The sequence below is a fragment of the Pseudochaenichthys georgianus genome, chromosome 5 (genome assembly GCF_902827115.2).
Source record: "Pseudochaenichthys georgianus chromosome 5, fPseGeo1.2, whole genome shotgun sequence".
NCBI lineage: Eukaryota > Metazoa > Chordata > Actinopteri > Perciformes > Channichthyidae > Pseudochaenichthys > Pseudochaenichthys georgianus.
Window position 1 is genome coordinate 3,304,238 of NC_047507.1, and position 21,834 is coordinate 3,326,071.

Genomic DNA, 21,834 nt, shown 5'->3' on the forward strand with positions numbered 1-21,834 from the left:
TTTAATCTGCCTCTCATCTACCACTGCTTTAGTTTCACACACACACACGCACGCACGCACGCACGCACGCACGCACGCACGCACACACACACACACACACACACACACACACACACACACACACACACCACACACACACACACACACACACACACACACACACACACACACACACACACACACACACTGTTCTTTATAGCTTATGAATTGGATAGTGAAAGGAACAAGTCAAAACAGAAGCTGGCTTCAGATGCTAAATGTGAGACATTGTGCAATATCACTTTTTGGGCCAGTTTAGCCTTTAGCAGAGACATATATTACACAGTGGGAGATAGAAGTGATGCACATGTAAATGGAATAAGGCAAGGCAAGTTTATTTATATATCACCTTTCAACACAAGGCAATTCAAAGTGCTTTACAAAAACATTACGAGCATTAAGAATTATGGCATTTAATAACAGTCATGCTAGTGTACATAAGGCTGGATTCGAACCTGCGTCTACCACAGGAATGACTGACGTGGGATTTGTAAGATAATTAATATGCCTGGAAAGGAGAATAAAACTATTTCTGATACACAAATTAGAAGAATGGTATTTTAAAACAAATATATTAGCAATATGTTGGCCTCTATATGTGTCAATAAAGTGATCTTGAATGAATCGTTCTGACCGTTGCAACTTTTTTCATTGAAAAAAAAAACCCATGCCCACTGTAATTCTGCTTTTTCCAGAACAGCCTCCTCCTTAGCAACAGTCTGTTCTCCTTAGCAACAGTCTGTTAGCGAGCAATAGTAGACCTCTGGAAACTCAGCTGTCTAATAAATCATATCATCGCTGTGATTCCAAAAGTTGATGAAAATGTAAAAACAGCAAACTTGCTATGCTGTGTTTGTGTGTATTCCTAGCTGGTTTCAAAGTCTTTTTTTAAAAGAGGACGTCTGCATAGCAGTGTCATGATGAGCCTCTCTGATTTCCTCTCCCTCCGTCCCCCTGTTCTGCTTTCTCTGCACCAAGAACAAAATGCTTACACCACACTGGAGACGCAGAGAGGAGAGCAGAGCCTCTGGGGAGAGAAACTTCAGGGAGAGTTTGGAGAACGATGAGAGGGGGAGGGAGGAAGGTTAGTGTAGGTGTGGAGGTAACAAGATGAGCTTTTAATGATCACTGTGGGGAAAATAGGCCACTGTTGCAACAAGAGGACACAGCACACAAAGAAAGAAAGAGTGTCAATGGTGGAAAGACGTCGCTGACCAAAGCACAGTTTTAGGGTTAGGGTTATCTCAGCATGTTAAAATACATGTATGGAAGGGCATGGAAGTGTGTGCAACCAATACAAGGTACATGAGGCCGAGGCATTCATTTAACCTATTTATTACACAGCTTAGTTGAATACTGGCTTCCGATTGGTCAACTTCCAGAGATCTGCTATTATTCGTTAACAGACTGCGACGATTTTAAGACTTTTCCATCTTTTAAATATAATATATAAGATGATTTTGCTTCATTACTGTAACTATATACAGGTTTGTTTTTGGTGTTAGTGCTGCAGGTTACAAAACATTACATTTAGTTTTGAAATCAATATTTATAATTCTTCTGACGTATGGATAGCATCGCATTGAAATCATGGTTTCTCCGTTCTCGTTTTAGCGGTTTCCATCACTTAGGGTAATATAAGCCGAGCTGTAAGCGAGTTCTCTCCCACCATATGTCGTAGCCACATGAATGATTTTGTTCTAGCTCCGAGAGCCCCAGGAGCCTCTAGATTAGTTACAAAAAGCTGTAATGAAAGGTGGTAGAATATGCATCTTATACTTCAGTCAGAACCAGGTAGCCCAAACTCTGTGTTATCACTAAGTATTCTAATAATGAAGTTAAGATATAACCACTGGAAACATCAGAGCGGATCATTCTGCATGTTTCTGGATGCATAGCATGGTGCGCAATACACAGTCATGGTTGGCATTTTCTCCTCCTCGGATAGACGCTTTTTTTCCGTAATGCACTCTGTTATGGTAATCTATATTTGGCTAACAGTTCTTTATTACATGCATATTCCCTAGCTTCTTACCGTTCGATTGATACCACAACAATGCCTGTACGCTTTATGGTTGGCAAGCTACTCCTGTAGGACCCTCTACTCGTTCTAAAGTATGTACAATGTGTTTGCTGCAGTGTGTGGTGCTTAGTGGCGTTTAAATTAGGTACTATGAGGTCAGTAAGTGCTGGGGTGCCGTAAACCAATCAGTGGCCTGCTGTGGGTTTGATGACCTGATGGCAACATGAATTCCTTTAATGACATTAATGAAGGAATCGTGGTTGAGTGTGGATCGTTGACATCTGGATCTGCCTAATAAGGTTAGCCTAATGGACGCATCGGTCATCATTATCAATATTATCATTATCCTTATTTCCCAATCCGACCATAGCCATCCGGCTTCCCCTAACACTCTCACTGCAGAACTGTGTAATTGGATAGCTGCCGTCTTACAATGTGAAAAATGGAGCAGGTTAAAATCTTAATATAAGCGCTGTATTTCCTTTGTCTTCCTATTTAATCTGTTTAGTGTAAAGTGACTCCTTCTGTTGATATAATGTATCTAATATAATATAATGATCTTGTTTTTGTTTATCAACTATTTTCTTTGACATGTTCTTGCTGATGTAAAGAGAAGTAAACTCCAGGTATTACACAGCTTAGTTGAATACTCAATCCCAGGGGTGTCAAACTCAAGGCCCGGGGGCCAAATCCGGCCCGCCACTTCATTTTATGTGGCCCACAAGAGCTTGCAAAGAATATAATAAGTTTATTATAATGTTACGTGCCGCTTTACAGGAGAACGTTGCCCATATGTCCCACAATGCATCTCATTTTGTGACATACGCAATGAAGAGACTTGCAATGATTTGCCCTAGACTTCTGCTTTCAGACGTAGTTAATTATGAAGTTATTACCCTATCCGATAATAATCCAATGCAGAGGAAATATTGTAAAATTATACATTATGTTATATTTATTATCTATATTTATCTATGTATATTTATTTATATAGTCTTAAAGTTACCACCGGCCCTTTGAGTGCAACCATAATTCTAATGTGGCCCGCGATGAAATTGAGTTTGACACCCCTGCTCTATCCTGATTGGTCAATTTGGACATTCCGGAGGTTGTTTATTTCCGCTAGCAGACCATTGCTAAGGAGAACAGACCGTTGCTAAGGAGGATCAAGGGACTGTGTGCAGTCATATCAATCCGCAAAAAGTAGTCCGATCAATTTCAAGTCAGCTGTAAATAACAAATATTAGCTTTTCTCCGTCGGAAAACACCATGCAATACTTTTTCTAAATACACATTTTATATTTGGGGAGAGCAGGAACGGTGGATTCATGATGGCTAAACTGTCCCCAGTAAAGAAAAGAAATAAAGAACAAGAGAAGGAAAGAGGATAAACGACAAAGCGCTGGACGTCAGAGAAATCAATAGAAGAAGACAGACAGGAAGTCAACACTAACAGCAACACAGTATCATAATAACAATATCACTTAAAACCAACATTGTTAGTTTATTTGGTATTTATTAACCAAAAAGAAACCACACACACACACACACACACACACACACACACACACACACACACACACACACACACACACACACACACACACACACACACACACCACACACACACACACACACGCGCACGCACACACACACACACACGCACGCACGCACGCACGCACGCACGCACACACACACACACACACACACACACACACACACACACACACACACACACACACACACACACACACACACACACACACACACACACACACACACACACACACACAGTGGTCTGTGTAGAGGGGGAGCAGCAGTGGAGAGAAACGGTATTTAATGCACTGACTCGGTGACTTTACACAATCTCAAAATCAGTTTGAACTATATCTAGCTGTAATCGAGTCTGATTATTTAATTAATTAAAACTGCCTTAAATCATTTAAAAGCAGCAAAACCATTGCAAAATGAATTCATATGATAAATACACATTTTCTACGTCATATCTGTGTAGAACGGTGTTCTTTTATAGCAACCCGTTCCATATCATCCATGAGTTACAGATGCTTCAGAGGTTATAATAATGGATAGATACATTCGTGAGCAGGGTCTCATACGGCTGATATGATCATGTGTGACCATTAACCAAAGGTTTATTATGCATGCTAAATCATTTAAAAGTGTAATTCAGACATCTTTATTTACCAGTTTGCAGGATTTACAACAACACCATACCCGCTAACAGAATATAGGTGTGGCGTAATGTGCGGTGACACGCGCGGGGTCCGGAGACAGCAGCGGGTGTTCTGCGCGTTGGGTGGGATCACAGCTTGGAGTCTGCTCCCACGTGTTGGGCCTTATCACAGCACACTCGTCACCCGCAGAGGTGTTCCCCGTGAGATGAAAGGGAGTGAGATTAGAAACGCTTTCACTGTTTACCGAACGTCAGAATATGGGGACGCTCAACATGTGAGAGCTCGATGTGAACAGGTTTAGGGAGCAACGGGATTATTTAATCAGGGTACAACGAAGAGATATTCCCTCACAGCGACATAACACACATGTAATCAGACTACAGGGTTATTATGTCCGTAAGTGTTCGTTGTAAAGGATCAGATGTTCTCTCTGTGAGCTGTACTGTTCTGTAGGATAATACTTTAAGTACTTTTCTAAAGTCACATTGTTCTGTCTCACATAAAAACAAAAACACATCCTATCGCTTTCTCTTCACTTGTATTTGTTTGCATTGCATTTTATATTGAGGTAAATCTTTTATATTCCGATGCTTAGATTACTGTAGGTTACTGATTGCATTTTGTACAGGTGACTCTGAATTGTAAACCTTCCTTACCTGCCTCTGGACGGAGATTTGAAATGCTGCCAACACATAATGTCTGACTAATGAAAGATATGTAAAGAAATTATGAAAAATAGGCAGCAGTCAGTTATCCATGCGTTCTGGTTCTCATGGGAGAGCTGGGAATTAGTGAAGGACTTTGGAGCAAAACACAACTAGTGTGTGTGTGTGTGTGTGTGTGTGTGTGTGTGTGTGTGTGTGTGTGTGTGTGTGTGTGTGTGTGTTTGCAATGAGAGAGGGGAGGATGGGGTGTTTGGGTGGAGCTGCTCTCATCTCTGTGAAGGCTTTTATCGTCTCCTCTGGTCGAGAGAAGAGAAGCAGAAGCTTGTTAGAGAAGGGAAGTGTTGATGAGATAATTACACAGCTGTCAAAGTCCCTGTCTGGACCCAGAGCCGTGTGTGTGTGTGTGTGTGTGTGTGTGTGTGTGTGTGTGTGTGTGTGTGTGTGTGTGTGTGTGTGTGTGTGTGTGTACATATGTTGTTTGCAGTGGTGGGAGAAGGTCTTGAGTAAAAGTAGAAGTACTCAGATGTTGTACTTGAGTAAAAGTAGAAGTACTCAGATCTCCTGGCTGGTCTCCCTGCATGTGCCATCCGACCTCTGCAGCTCATCCAGAATGCAGCGGCTCGTCTGGTCTTCAACCTTCCTACATTCTCCCACACCACGCCGCTCCTCCGCTCCCTCCACTGGCTTCCGGTAACTGCTAGAATCCACTTCAAGACCCTGGTACTTGCGTACCATGCTGCGAATGGATCTGGCCCTTCCTACATCCAGGACATGGTTAAACCGTACACCCCAGCACGTGCACTTCGCTCTGCATCAACCAAACGACTCGCTGCACCCTCGCTGCGAGGGGGACCCAAGTTCCCATCAGCAAAAACACGTGGGTTTGCTATCCTGGCTCCAAGATGGTGGAATGAGCTCCCATTGACATCAGGACAGCAGAAAGCTCACACACCTTCCAGACTGAAAACTCATCTCTTTCGACTCCACCTCGAGCGATAGAACTATTAACAAAGCACTTATATACTAATAAAGGACTGGCTTATCTAAAGCCAGTTGAGTAGCACTTGAAACGATTGGCTCTATGAAACCTGATGTACTTATATGATTCTGTTTTCTTCAAGGTTGTGTCTTCCTGGTCGAATGCACTTATTGTAAGTCGCTTTGGATAAAAGCGTCAGCTAAATGTACTTGAGTAAAGTAGAAGTACTCAGGTCTTGTACTTGAGTAAAAGTAGAAGTACTCAGATATTGTACTTGAGTAAAAGTAGAAGTACTCAGGTCTTGTACTTGAGTAAAAGTAGAAGTACTCAGATATTGTACTTGAGTAAAAGTAGAAGTACTCAGGTCTTGTACTTGAGTAAAAGTAGAAGTACTCAGATCTTGTACTTAGTAAAAGTAGAAGTACCAGAGTGTAGGAATACTCTGTTACAGTAAAAGTCCTGCATTCAAAATGTTCCTCAAGTGAAGTAGAAAAGTATTCTCATCTAAATATAGTGAAAGACAGTGAAAGTAGTCGTTGTGCAGATTGGTCCATCTCAGAATAATATATATGATATGTTTTATAATGATTGATCATGAAAGTGTTCTCAGAGCTGGTGAAGGTGCAGCTAGTCTGAATGGCTTTGTAGACTGCAGGGTAGCTGGTGGATTTACTCCAGGTGGAACTCAAGTCTGATTCAACACCTGATTATATTTCACATCATTAAATGTATTAAATACATGTAGTGGAGTAAAAGTACACCATTCACCTCTGAACTGTGGTGGAGTAGAAGTACACAGTAGCACAACATACTCAAGTCCCTCAAACTACTTACGTACAGTGCTTGAGTAAATGTACTTAGTTACTCTGCACTGGTTGTTTATCAGGCTGTACATTTGCTGAACGTTGGTCTCACTAGTTTCCAAAAATTGTGTTACTGTGTGTGTTATTGTGTGTGTTATTGTGTGTGTTACTGTGTGTGTTATTGTGTGTGTTATTGTGTGTGTTACTGTGTGTGTTATTGTGTGTGTTATTGTGTGTGTTACTGTGTGTGTTATTGTGTGTGTTACTGTGTGTGTTATTGTGTGTGTTACTGTGTGTGTTATTGTGTGTGTTACTGTGTGTGTTACTGTGTGTGTTACTGTGTGTGTTATTGTGTGTGTTATGTGTGTGTTATGTGTGTGTTACTGTGTGTGTTACTGTGTGTGTTACTGTGTGTGTTATTGTGTGTGTTATGTGTGTGTTATGTGTGTGTTACTGTGTGTGTTACTGTGTGTGTTACTGTGTGTTACTGTGTGTTACTGTGTGTGTTACTGTGTGTGTTACTGTGTGTGTTACTGTGTGTTTTACTGTGTGTGTTACTGTGTGTGTTATTGTGTGTGTTACTGTGTGTGTTACTGTGTGTGTTACTGTGTGTTACTGTGTGTTACTGTGTGTTACTGTGTGTGTTACTGTGTGTTACTGTGTGTGTACTGTGTGTGTTACTATGTGTTACTGTGTGTGTTACTGTGTGTTACTGTGTGTTACTATGTGTGTTACTGTGTGTGTTACTGTGTGTGTTATTGTGTGTGTTACTGTGTGTGTTACTGTGTGTGTTATTGTGTGTGTTACTGTGTGTTACTGTGTGTGTTACTGTGTGTGTTACTGTGTGTTACTGTGTGTGTTACTATGTGTGTTACTGTGTGTGTTACTGTGTGTGTTACTGTGTGTGTTACTGTGTGTGTTATGTGTGTGTTACTGTGTGTGTTACTGTGTGTGTTACTGTGTGTGTGTTATGTGTGTGTTACTATGTGTGTTACTGTGTGTGTTATTGTGTGTTACTGTGTGTGTTATTGTGTGTGTTACTGTGTGTGTTACTGTGTGTGTTACTGTGTGTGTTATTGTGTGTGTTACTGTGTGTGTTACTGTGTGTGTTACTGTGTGTGTTACTGTGTGTTACTGTGTGTTACTGTGTGTGTTACTGTGTGTGTTACTGTGTGTTACTGTGTGTGTTACTGTGTGTGTTACTGTGTGTGTTACTGTGTGTTACTGTGTGTGTTACTATGTGTGTTACTGTGTGTGTTTGTGTGTGTTACTGTGTGTGTTACTATGTGTGTTTATTGTGTGTGTTACTGTGTGTGTTACTGTGTGTGTTACTGTGTGTGTTACTGTGTGTGTTACTGTGTGTGTTTTGTGTGTGTTACTGTGTGTGTTACTGTGTGTGTTACTGTGTGTTACTGTGTGTGTTACTGTGTGTGTTACTGTGTGTGTTATGTGTGTGTTACTGTGTGTTACTGTGTGTGTTACTGTGTGTTACTGTGTGTGTTATTGTGTGTGTTACTATGTGTGTTATTGTGTGTGTTACTGTGTGTGTTACTGTGTGTGTTACTGTGTGTGTTATTGTGTGTGTTACTGTGTGTGTTACTGTGTGTGTTACTGTGTGTGTTACTGTGTGTTACTGTGTGTGTTACTGTGTGTGTTACTGTGTGTGTTATGTGTGTGTTATGTGTGTGTTACTGTGTGTGTTACTGTGTGTGTTACTGTGTGTGTTACTGTGTGTGTTACTGTGTGTGTTACTGTGTGTGTTACTGTGTGTGTTACTGTGTGTGTTCAGACACATAATGGCTGCACTTATTCTTTCAAATGTATGGCCGTGTCTCTCGAGGTGGAAATGTTTTGTTTTGAGCATCTGCTCTCGTCCACCTCCTTCTCTCCTCGTGTCTGTACGCCTTTGTTTTAAAGGCGTACTTTTTGCTGTCAGCCGTATGGAGTCACCACCGCCGCTGCAGGCAGACTCCACTTCCTCCAAGACAGCCCATAATTCTTCCGTGTTGACTTCAGACACACACCTCCTTCCTTCAGCCGCACCGTGACCACTGTAGGGACAGATAGTGTGTGTGTGTGTGTGTGTGTGTGTGTGTGTGTGTGTGTGTGTGTGTGTGTGTGTGTGAAAGCATTTCAAGAGCGTTGGCTGATTCGATACATGCCCACGACAATAATTGGCGGCCCGCGGGCACACACACACACACACACACACACACACACACACACACACACACACACACACACACACACACACACACACACACACACACACACACACACACACACACACACACACACACACACACACACACACACACACGTTCACCTACAGGCCAGAGTGAGGAGGGGGGAAAGTTGACCACCGCCCTGGGAAATATGTGGCGTGTCTCTGAGCAAAAACTAGCTCTCCAGTCGGCGGGCAGCTTTTTCATTTGCCGCTCTCCACGTCGTGGTCAGGGCGGCGAGGGGGGGCCACAGAGAACGTGGTGGAGGTGGAGGTCGGTGGTCGGTGTTATGAAAAGAACAGCAACAAACTCAATTTCAAGCCCAGAGTCCTGGAGGAGAAGCACTTGGTCTCTCAACCGCCACACAAAGAGTTTAACCTCTTCTCTGCTGCAGGGTTTCATTGTTGGAGGAACTATTTTCTTTAGAGGTCCACCGCTCTTCAAATCTATTATTACGTATTTATAGTAGAGTATCTTGAGCTAATCGGTCAAGGTGTCATACATAGTGCGTGTGAGCTTAACTGTGTGTATTAAACACTATTTTATTTCTACTTTTTTAAACTGTAGTCTGTGCTCGTGTTTCATTATCGGCGTGTAGGCTGATTACGCTTCATGAAAGGCAGGTTTTCCTATAAATAAAATCACTTTCGATCCAAAATATCTTGGTAACTTCTTTTATAAAGTCACATTGTTCTGTTGTCTTCCAAACTATTTGAAGTGCTGCTGCATTATTTAAGCTCCAATCCATGTAGTACCGCCTTTTCCTGTGTGTGTGGTGTAATGGCCGAGGTGCCGGTAAAACAAGTGGCTTTTAGTCTGCAATGGAGGACATTTGCAATTTCTGTTGCCCTGATTTCAACAGGGACCTCGTAAACAGTTGTCTTTTTGACGAGGGGTCCAGCTCGCAGCGAGGGAGAAGCGAGCTGATTAGCTGTTGAAGTCAAAGGTCAGAAACAAAACCATGGGATACAGCGTGACAGAGAGATTCGGGCTCCGCTTCCTGCATGAGGGATGATAAGAACTGCGAGGCGCGGGGCAAAACACCACATGCTAATTATGGCCTGTCCTCTGTCATATTAAAGCAAAGCAGCGAACATGCCTCTAAACTCCGTCGCTTGTATACAAGTCATAATTCAGACAGCTCGAGCAAATGAGATAAATGGCTCCCACCACCTTCAAAGACAGGGGGATTTCTCATTTCGGTGGAAATTAAATTAATACCACTGGGAACGGCTCGTGAATCTTCACTCAGCGTGTTGCGGGGCCTCAGATGTTTTCGGATGTATTTGTCGGTCCTTTAATAATAACAGTATAGCAGAGAGAAATTCCCTCGGTGCATGGAAGAATTATTAAATCCACTTGTGCCAGCATGCCGCTATCATTATGTCACTTTGGTGGGCCGGTGAAGAGCACTCAGAGGAGCGTAATTGGTGGCATCCATTTGTGACCTTGGCTAGGGAGCGAGAGGCCATCGCATCATCAACATGAGGCGACAGGACGTCAGTGCCTCGGGGGGGGGGGGGGAGCAGAGAGAGAGGGCTGGGAGACGGGTGAGGAATGGATGGGAGGACGGCGGCACTGCCATCTGTCTGTGTGTTCTGACCCACTGCCCTCCTCCGTGGCCCGGCGCCCAAATTAGAAGCGGCAGCTAATTGCGCCACGTGAGCGTTTGTTTATGCGGGAAGCACCATCTCTGCACGGAGACATTACAAGGCTCCACTCGACAAGATTTGTATCGAAAAATACTCTCGTCTTATTAGCCTAAAACCGTGAAGTGGAGCAGACAAGAGTACTCCATCCCCATTACTGCTACATCCTTTTTGCCTGGGCGCACCGTGGGCGGAGACACTTGTTGACCCACAGGATGGGACACATCGAGCACCACCTTCCTCTGAACCAGCAGCAGTGGTTAGTGTTGGACGAACAGAGCTCAGATCTCTTCTCTGTCTCTGAGCAGGTTTGCAAACAACAAGCGCCCTGTGCTCAGTTTGCTGGCACGGCCGCTTGCTATAAAAACTCATTATTTTTAGAATGGCTGACTCCTGATATCTCGAGCCTCTACCTGGAATACTTTTAATAAGAAGTGTGTCATTGATCCCATGGTCCTTTGCTCCCTCCTAATTATTATCCATGTAATGCTCTTAACATCCCGATAGCAATGAATATCTGAAGTGCTTTGACAACAAATACATTAAACATGTCATCTGTGGAAGCCTTGGCGCTGTAAAAAGCACGACCAATCATCTGAGCCGGCTAAAGTAACTGGATGGCCTACCTGCCTGTCAGCCTTCCATCGGGGCACAGACTGATCTCGTGCCCTCATTGGTCATGTGCGCGTTCGTGTGTGTTGGAGGAGGGGCTCTGTGAGGAAGTGGCAGATTTTCAAATTCTAGCGCACTCGAGCTGGTTTCTCCAAAATTACCTACCCCACCTTTAATATAAACAAAACCAACAGTTATCATTATTTCATTTTGAGGATGTAAATAGATTGTCAATTTCTGGTGTTCCAGTACAAATGTAAGAGAATATCAAAGATTCCTTAACTCAAGCTTGTCTCAAACCTTTTTTTGAGTTTGATATAGAAAACTTGAGAAAGAGCCTGTGATGTTACTTCTCCTTCTTAGTGGCCACATGTAAAAGATTCATACAGGTGTGTGTTGTTCCATCCTTATTACACAGCTTAGAATACTTGATTCTGATTGGTCAATTTGGACCTTCCAGAGGTCTGTTATCTTTTGTTAGCAGATTGTTGCTAAGGAGAGAAGACTGTTGCTAAGGAGAGTAGACCGTTGCTAAGGACACTCTGATCAAGGGACTACAGTATGTGCAGTGATATCATTTCGCAGAAAAAAATACTGTCACTTTAACTTCAGCTGCAGACAACACACATTAGTTTTCCCGACTATTTGATCTTAGTGGAAGCGATACAATTATTTAAAAATCAATATTATGAGTCAAGTTGTTCGTTTATTTTGTATGAAGCCACGTAATAAGCGGGATAATGTGCATGACTGTCTCGCTGCACATTTATCGTTTTTCCTTACTTGCAGGTGCAATAAGTATTTCCCGGGACGTCAAAAGGCAGTCAAACACAGTCTGCTCTACAGGGAAATAATCCAATGGAAAATATGTTCACTGTCAGTTTGCAATAAATTTGAAGTCGTTTTAAATAATAACAGTGTATCTAGAAACTAATCAGTATAAAGCATCCAGACTGCGGGGGAGGGGGGGGGGGGGGGGTTCAGTTCACTTCCTGCTTCAAGGCAACACGATGCACAGCTTTAACATGCAGGAGAGACAGGGCGAGAGCAAGAGTCAGACAGAAGGATGAAGGATGAGAGGAGTGTGAAGGGTTTTGTTAAACTCATTCTAATGTTGGGGACATCACTGGGCTGCCTGACAAGCTGCCCTGAGGCCGAGATCACACGCACGCACGCACGCGCGCGCACACACACACACACACACACACACACACACACACACACACACACACACACACACACACACACACACACACACACACACACACACACACACACACACACACACACACACACACACACACACACACACACACACACACACACACACACACACACACACACACACACACACACACAATCTGCCAGTGGGTAAAATTAGTGGTTCATTAAGTTCTCCATCCACTTCTTCCTCGTCAGTGTATCTCTCTTTCCTGTAATACCCTGCCATTCAGATCCTAAGGTGGGCACAGACAGAATTTGAAGTACATTTAAATTATTATGCGTAATGATGCCAATGTGCTCTCGGTGAAATTAAGGCAAAGAGGTGTCTCAAGTGAAACATGTTGCCGCTTGTTTTTGGACTTACTTAGTATACAGAGAGGATAAGGAAGGGAGCGAGTGGAAGAACATGAATTCTTAGAGATAGGTTAACTTCAGAGTCTGCAAAGTGGAGCTGAGGTGGAAGTGCGTTTACCATGTATTAATTATAATAGCCAGCAGGGGGAGGGGCCTGTTTCAGTTACACAATAAGTCAGTCTGGATAGAGGTCTATGAGGAAATGACCCTACTTTTCATTTAGTTTGATACCTCAGAGAAACGTAATGCTATGGTGTCTATGACAAAAGGGTAGCTACCTTGTGATTGACAGGTCACTACCATGCCATTGTTCATAGTTGTTGTTTTTTATTCAATGTTACAGCCGAGATAATGTTGTTTTCTCATGTGCTCGTTTTTGTTCCTGACCTTGAGTATGAAAAGGACAGACGTAGCATTGACGGAGTTGCCAGTCAGCGTTCATTCTTTGGCGGTAAACGCTTGGTTTCCTGATCTAGTTGTGGCCTGCCGAGGTCCCAGCTCAAAGGGCTCTGAAGGTGAACCAGGTCAAGGTGACATCACACGCTGTGACACCTGGCTCAGAGTCGCCGTGACGACCGTCCTGCCTTTTCAGTCACAGCTATCAGACAGGTGTGTGTGTGTGTGTGTGTGTGACAGACGATGTTGGTGAAGGACAGGATGGATGGATGAGGACGGCAAAAACAATGATTTAAAGCTCATCACTTCCTGTTGTTTCTGTCTCTAGTGAACCTACTCGACACGACGACCATCAGCGGAGACTGGGGCTGGCTGACGTACCCGTCGCATGGGGTAAGAACAAAATGAAACATACTCTATCAAAATCAGTCACTTTGACCCCATGACATGTTAAGTTACACTCACTGTTGGAAAGAGGAGATTCTTAGCTTTGCAACGATATCCTTATTGTTGTTGTTCTCCAAATATTCAGATGACATGATGACTGTTACCGAGACACCATTTTGAGAAAGTCATATTAAGAGTGGGCTCAAGGCGTATTCATAGGAAGAACCAAAACAATGGAACATCTGTATTTCTTGTCTTTGTTATTATTGGCTTTTTTCGCCACATGTCTAGAAAGTTGACTTTAAGAGAAGTATACATTTTACAGGTCAGTGTGAGTCACTTTTGCGTTGGTTAATTAATCTCTCAACAAAGCAAACGTATCAACTGATCACAGAAACTATTATATATATACAACCAGTGTGCGAATTACGGGGGGGTCCGCGGGAGCTCAACCCCCCTGATTAACACCTGAGCCCCCCTGAAAGTCTCAACAGCTACATTTGAGGGGGGTCTGAAATTATAATATTTATTTGTCACTTGCAATGGTCACTAAAATGTGTTTAAGCTTCCAGTATTCATAATTCAAAAAACATTTATTCACAAATATCTTCTATTTTGCAAAAGCATTTCCTCGCATGGAATGGAAAACAGACGGCTCTTTAACGGTCACGTATACGTTCATTCATATGAACGTCAGAATATAGAATTATTTGACGGCACTCCTGAAGATGTCCCGGTTGAGAAACGCTGCTATAGACTACCGATTGTCTTGGCTTGCATCCATGGAATATTGTATAGGAGGCCTACTACATATTGAGAAATCTTCGACCAGTATATTGCGCAATAATCGGGAGATGGGGACCCCCCCCCGATTACCCCCCACACTGTATGCAACCCTGTATTCTGAGATACTCGTGGATTCATGTTGAAAACTCGGGTTTTGGTCATTTGGGGGATAGGTTGGTTTTAACCAAAGTCTCATTTTCTGACTATGAATATTTTGTTGGTGTATTCAGTCAATAAATAAATGTTTGAAGTTTGTAAAGACGGCATGGCAACTTTGTAAAACTTGTTTTGTATTTGTATGTCTCTCTGGAGAAGCCACCTGGAGGGGTCGAGGGTTTAAACGTTTAGTCATGAATGCGCGATCCATTATGTTGTGCCTATTTGAAATGTATTCATCATGTTTGCATGAGGAGTTAGATTCGTCGAACCTACCTCTAATCAACACCTATTCACCTCAGCATATTTCCTGGGTCCTCATTGAAGAATATTTCTGTGAAAACCCAACTGCACACATTTCCACCACAAAGAGACACCTTTTGCAAAAACACTCCTATTTGTATCCCAACTCCACGCATGTGAGGCGGGGGTTTTCAAGCTGTGCTTACGATAAGGAATCCGTCTGTAACCACTGACACGACAGGCTAATTACGAGTTCCTCCATTGCAGTCAGACGGCACGCAACACTCCCCTAATTCAGACGTCACTTTTCAACATATTGTCAGCAAGGTGGAAATCACAGTAGGGGGAGAGCCTACACCCCCTTAGGGGAGGAAGAGGAGAGGGAAGAGGGAGAAAGATGAAAGGGGAAGAGCGAGGTGACAGCGAGGGCACGGCGTTGCGACATTAGCATATTGTAATGCCACATGACGATGCCCGGGGTGATGAATTAGGACTCCAGCCGTGATCTTTGTGGCGGCGAGAAAGCCACCGTGTCCCCGACTCCCCCGACTGTCAGTGGAGCGATAGAAACATTTAACTCACCTCCAGCCCGCACGACAGACGGCGGAGCGATTGAACGGCGGCCAGCAGGAACAGATGGGTTGTCTTTCAAGTCCCCAGGAAAAGAGCCGGAAGAACTGGATTAGAGTTCTGAGCAAAATGACTCGTTCTGTGTAAAATCAGCGTGAGAAGTGAATCTCATAACATCTAGATCACACACACTCAGCCCCGTGGTGTCCCGTGTCTCATTTCAGTTCAACAATGTCAGCGATATTCACCCCTAAGTTGATGGGAGACATATTTTCACTGAGCTCCTGCGTTTGATTGAATGGATTTACAGCAGTAGCGTGGCTTTGTGGCATTAGGGTTAGGGCACATTAGCATATTGTGCTAAATGACAAAGGGGTTGGTGAATACAATTGTTTTGTTTCATTTTTGAGAAGTCTCTTGAACTGGAGAGTCCTGGCCAAGATACAGCACAGTTACATTCAACACAACAAAGAACAGATATCATGGTCACAGTGAGAAATGTCATCATACAAAGAAGTGGACCTTTGGTAAAGTTAATAAAAAAGTCCAATGAGCTCTGATATAAATCTATAGTTAAGGTGGAAAACCAACAAGAATAGCCTGATAAATAAGGATATGCCAATGATTTAAGCTGTATGAAGTTTTTTACTCATCAGTTTTTATACCGACGTTTTTGTCTTATTGTATTGAAGAGATTCTGAAGTGAAATAATTGTACAGGTTGTTATTTGGAAGCAAAGGATGTGTCCAAACCCCCTCCCTGTGTGCATTAATTCACCACGCACTACACACGACACACCGATCCAACACCCTCAAAATGATCCATTAACAATTAGGAAATAAAAGTATATTATATAGAAGATTTCAGCTGTTGCCTTGCTATGTTCAATTCTCCGAACAGACGTTAGTAAGGAGTGTTGACCAGTACTTGGAGCGGGCCCCCAGTACCGGGGGCTCTGAACATGTGTGTGTGACAGAAAAATAGGGTTTCATTCACAATCCGGTTATTGTTTCTTGACAATTGGAAATGCCATAATTTGGAAAATGTCAAGATTTATCCTCTGCTGTTCTAGAATCAAGAGTTTTGAGATCAATCAATCAATCAACCAATCAATCAATCAATCAATCAATCAATCAATCAATCAATCAATCAATCAATCAATCAATCAATGTTTATTTATATAGCCCAATATCACAAATGTTACATTTGTCTCAGTGGTCTTCACAGTGTGTACAGAATATCAGTATGACAATACGACACCCTCTGTCCTTTGACCCTCTGTCCTTAGACTCTCTGTCCTTAGACCCTCTGTCCTCAGACCCTCACATCGTACAAGGAAAAACTTCCAGAGAAAACCCACAGTTTAAAGGGAACATGGGAGAAACCTCAGGGAGAGCAGCAGAGGAGGGATCCCTCTCCCAGGACGGACAGACGTGCAATAGATGCCGTGTGTAAATTGAAAAGATAATACATTTGCAACATAGGTAGTCCAAATGTTTTGAAATGCATGTGTGTATAATAGGAAGATGAATCCACGAGGATATCCATCCAGGACCGATGATCCAGGACCACAGCCACGACTCAAGATCCAGGACACAGGACCGCAGGATCATCCATGACTCCGGATCCCAGCGTATATAGACACCAAAAAGAAAGACATTTGGGGAAGCTGGGTTAATCGGAACATGAGAGGACACAGGTACAGACAGAGAGAAGGAAGAAGTGAGATGTCCCCCGACAAACTAAGCCTATATCAGCAAAACTAGGGGCTGAATCTAATCAGCCCTAACTATAAGCTTTATCAAAAAGGAAGGTCTTAAGCGCACTCTTAAAAAAATAGGGTGTCTGCCGCCCGAACACAAACTGGAAGCTGATTCCACAAATGTGGAGCTTGATAAGAAAAGGCTCTGGCTCCCATTGTACTTTTAGAGACTCTAGGAACAACCAACAACCCTGCATTCTTGGAGCGCAATGCCCTAGTAGGCCAGTAGGGTATAATGAGTTCTTTAAGGTAAGATGGCGCCTGCCCATTAAGGGCTTTGGATCCATCCTCCATTGAGTAAACAATATCCATCCATCCAATATCCATCCACGATAATACATTAGTTAAGCTATCTAAGGGTTAAACCTATACATATTGCCAATCCCAACCCTCTGGTTAAGGAGTACTCATTAAACAAAGTCACACAGTTAAGAAGGTGAGGTCAAAGGAAAAAACGTCCTCTCTGCTTCTCCCGGCGCTAAGCATAAAAAAAGACATCTCATTATTCATGTTACGTTTCTTCTCTAATGGCACAGTGTGGTTTATCTTATAATGAATTAACTTAAGTCATAAGTTATATTACATTCTGAAATGGTAACTTTGAAGGTCTTGCACAATGTTGTTATAAATTATTAGATGTGACAGCAGCAGTGTAAATATTCCCTACAGGGTGTTTACATGATTTAATGGGAATAGAGGTTGCAAAGCACTTTCACTTGACCCTTCTCTCGCGTTTCGGGTCAAAAGTGATCAAGTTACTTTGTTTTTGATCATAAATATTGTGTTTTTCATCCAATTGCCTCAAGACCTCATGACTTATGTTATCCTCCACACCTCTGAACATATTCAGCTGATGAACGCCACCTGCATTGATTCTTTTGTGATTTATTCAACAGTGAAACACCCATGATGTTTTAGGTTGACCGCCACACACACACACACACACACACACACGCACACACACACACACACACACACACACACACACACACACACACACACACACACACACACACACACACACACACACACACACACACACACACACACACACACACACAACACACACACACACACACACACACACACACACACACACACACACACACACACACACACACACACACACACACACACACACACACACACACACACACACCTTGTGCCTATGTCCCCCCACACCTTCCAGACAAAGCAATTTACTCTAAGTTACGGGAACACAATGTGTAGGCGACCGATTAGGCGATTTTCTGTCAGAGAGGCTCTGGACAAATGTTTTGAACCAGATGAAGAGGAGATTGAACCAGACATACTGTAGAGGACAATGTCTCAGAAATGGAAGACAACAGCGATCCAGACTATGAGCCTGACCAACTGTCAATAGACCAGGAAGAGGCCCCTGAGGGACACAGTATCAGTGTCTTATTTTATATTCATCACAGTGAATGCTGAACTTGATGGGCCCACCGGTGGGTCCGGACCGTATACTAGTTGAAAGTACACAATGAAACACTCATTTGCTTGTATCAAATCAATACATCCCATACATCAGGGGTCGGCAACAGGCGGACCGCGGTCCGGATCCGGACCCAGACGCCGACCTATACGGACCCGGAGCTATAATCAATACATTAATAGGGGATTTTTCGGCGCCTCCCGCTTTTTTAACGTTGATTTGGGTGACTTGTGTAATTCGTGGAGAACCGAAGAATTTTCGTTTTGGGGGTGGGGGGTGGGGGGAGTCCGTCCGTCAGTCTGACTGACGGACAACTTCTCACTTCAAAAAAGAAGAAGAAATCTAGACGGCAAAAATAATTAAACAAGCGAGTACCTGTTTTTCCTGGCCAAGGACAGGTTCCTTGAACACAACACGAGCGTAACGTGTCTTCACGTGGTATATGTCTCGTCTGAAAGGAGTGCTGACAGAGAGCACCGGAACGCCGCTCCAGCTCTTCAAATATTGCAATACCCATAAGGAGCCGTACACATGCCGCAGTGTTTGCGTGGCTGTGTCTTTAGTTGTAAGCACAGTGGCGATCTGTTGTTATTAGCATCTGGTTAGCTAGCTATGCTAACGAATTTAAAGAGCTTTTCTGCAACCAGGTGGAAGAGAGCTCTCTCCTGAGAGGCTCACATAACCTCAGCTCAGTGAGGTTAAGGCACACCTTGATATGATCATTATAGTTATTAATGAAAAACAGGTATAAAATACTATATGACAGTAACAAAAAAGTTGTTAAAAATAACAAGAATAGAGTTTAAAAGGGGAGTGATTTGTAAAAATATCCAAAAAGAAAAATCTGCTTCCAGTTCTGTTTCATATGGGTGTTGAGAGATGTATCCATAGATCTCTTAATGTTGCTCTCAAAGTGCACCAGATTGATGCTTTTAACTTCAATATTTAAAAATAAATCTTCCCGGGGGAGCATGCCCCCGGACCCCCCTAGAGGAGGTTAGGTCACCCCCCCACTTAAATCATGTTCACATGGATAGGATACTAAATACATTTGCACACATCTTGTGTCCATATCTTTCTGTGTTGGTGGTCATGCCACAACCGTGCACATGCATGCATGCGTGAGTCATGGTGAGATATCTGGATTAAGAGGTTGCTTTTTCTTTGCACAGCATAAAAGAAAGGCCAAATATATGGGCTGTGATTTTAGTTTTTTTAAGCAGAGGTTGAGTTCAATCATTTGTACGACCCTCGGAGGATGTTGTAAAAATTGAAAGGAAAAAGGTTCCCCACCCCTGCTGTAAATAATAATAAAAACCCTTGATTTATAACTTAACATCTCTGTCTCCTATTGATCTGAGTATATTATAAAGAATAGCAGTTAATTGAAGCATTACAGCACAGGCCTTTGTCAGATGGTATATTACGCTGTTTTGTTCCTGCTTCGAATAGTTCTCTCTTTTTTCACCATACCCGTGTTTGCATCTCTGTAACCAATGAGCACCTGCATGTGTATGAGAATGGCCCTGACTCCATGTCAGCCCAGATCTAAACTCCTGGCAGGACAAGCTCCAGCTCAATTCTCACACTGAATAAAACAAAGTGAGTGAGGGACTGTTCAATTGCTATGATGTGTAAAGACTGATATTGTTCTATAATCGTCTGAAACTGTTGAGTCATGATGTGAAACGGTTAACAAAGAAAAAGGGAAACTCAAGCTGCTGCTACACTTTATTTTATTTATCTAAAATTAAGCACTTTTAAGATGCACACATTTTCAAAAGCTATTTTATTTATTTTCTCTATTTTATTTGTAAATGCAGCCCGAGAGGAACATTACACATATCCACAGTATTTAATGTTAATTGTTAATTGTTTTTGAATTGTACTTTCTTTATTTGATTGGCAGTCAGCTGTTGATTACATGCAGACGTTGATAAAGCTGCAGCTACTTCAATATATATCACACTAATTCATGAAGCAACTTAGACATTTTGATGTTCCGGACCTTTGCATGGGGACATTTTCTCTAACTGGACCTCGTTGAATTTTAGTTGAAGACCCCTGCCATACATCATTGGAACGGGAAGAATCTCAGCTACAACACCAACTAAAGCATTTCCATCTCCAGTAAACACAGCCTACAGTACATGGCAAGCATTTTTATAATATACGGTAATGTACAGTAAGCACTATCTTTGAACTTACTGCATAATCATAACATGAAATTCACCCCTGGAGTCATTCTGTCTGTCACCACCTACTTGCTTTGACTGTTCAAATGAGTTTTCAACATTGGATAAGGGCTTCCAGAGATATCACTGTGCAAAACACACCGAAAATAGTATAGGAAGGAGGGTATGAGCTAACGCAAGACAAGGGGAAAGACATTAAAAACAGTTTTTTGTAACTATTTGAAATATGGGCTTGAGAGAAAATGCAAGCTGCAAGCTGCCTGAGATCAGCAGTTATTTGAGCATTTAAACATTTCAACATTACTGCTCTTACACAGAAAAATAATAAAGCCTACATTGTGACCACTGATAGCCATATGTGTATTTTGACAGCCATTATCTGGGTACATTGTGAGAGAGAGAGAGAGCTTGGCTTGTGCAGAAAGACTTCACTGAAGGAAGTGCTGTCCTCCATATGGGGGAGTTGATTTAGTCGGAGCAGTAAGAGCCATTGCAGAGTCATAGTGGGTCTGTTTTGAGCTTGATTAATGATGCATTCAGAATGAGTCTTTAGCAAATCTATCAGATCGACAGAAGCTCTTTATTTCTGTGAATTGGCTTCCGCTTTCAGTTTTCTTTCAGCCACACTGAATGGAAACCAGAAAAACACCAATGTCTCGTGGTTTGAAAAGCCTTTTGGCACCGCTTAAGATTGTGTGCTTCGACTTAGAGCAATAATTAAGAACTTACAAGTAGCTTATGCAGAGATGTTATCCGTCTGGCAAAGTCTTTTGATATTACAAAGCAAAAACACAAGAATAGGTTCAGATTTTTTAAAAACAGTACTCACATACTCTCCATTCTGAATGTGAAGCAAGCAACGAACTCCGTGCCAGAAAAGTCAGTGTTGAAGATCCTGAACCTGCTTTTTCTCTCCATTGGCCAGCAGGGGCTCTGTTTACACAAGAATTGTCTAATTTTAGTCCGTTCATCATAAATGTGAAAACGATCATGGATATGGCCACGGTTAGTAATCATAACTTGTGGTAGACTCCTTTGATGGGTAGGTTGAATGCGTGCAGGTAGGCAGGCAAAAAAGCAACACTTTCTGTGAATCAGAGAAGGTAATTAATTGT

General features: G+C 42.6%; 1 protein-coding gene across 2 annotated transcripts in view; it reads left to right on the forward strand.

Annotated features, from left to right (window-relative positions):
- epha8 (eph receptor A8) overlaps positions 1-21,834 on the forward strand; it is a 142,025-nt gene that overhangs the window by 24,096 nt on the left and 96,095 nt on the right. For both annotated transcript variants that reach the window (XM_071203044.1, XM_034082881.1), the window contains exon 2: positions 13,493-13,557. In XM_071203044.1, the coding sequence (XP_071059145.1) occupies positions 13,493-13,557 (65 nt within the window). The remainder of the gene's footprint in view (positions 1-13,492; positions 13,558-21,834) is intronic.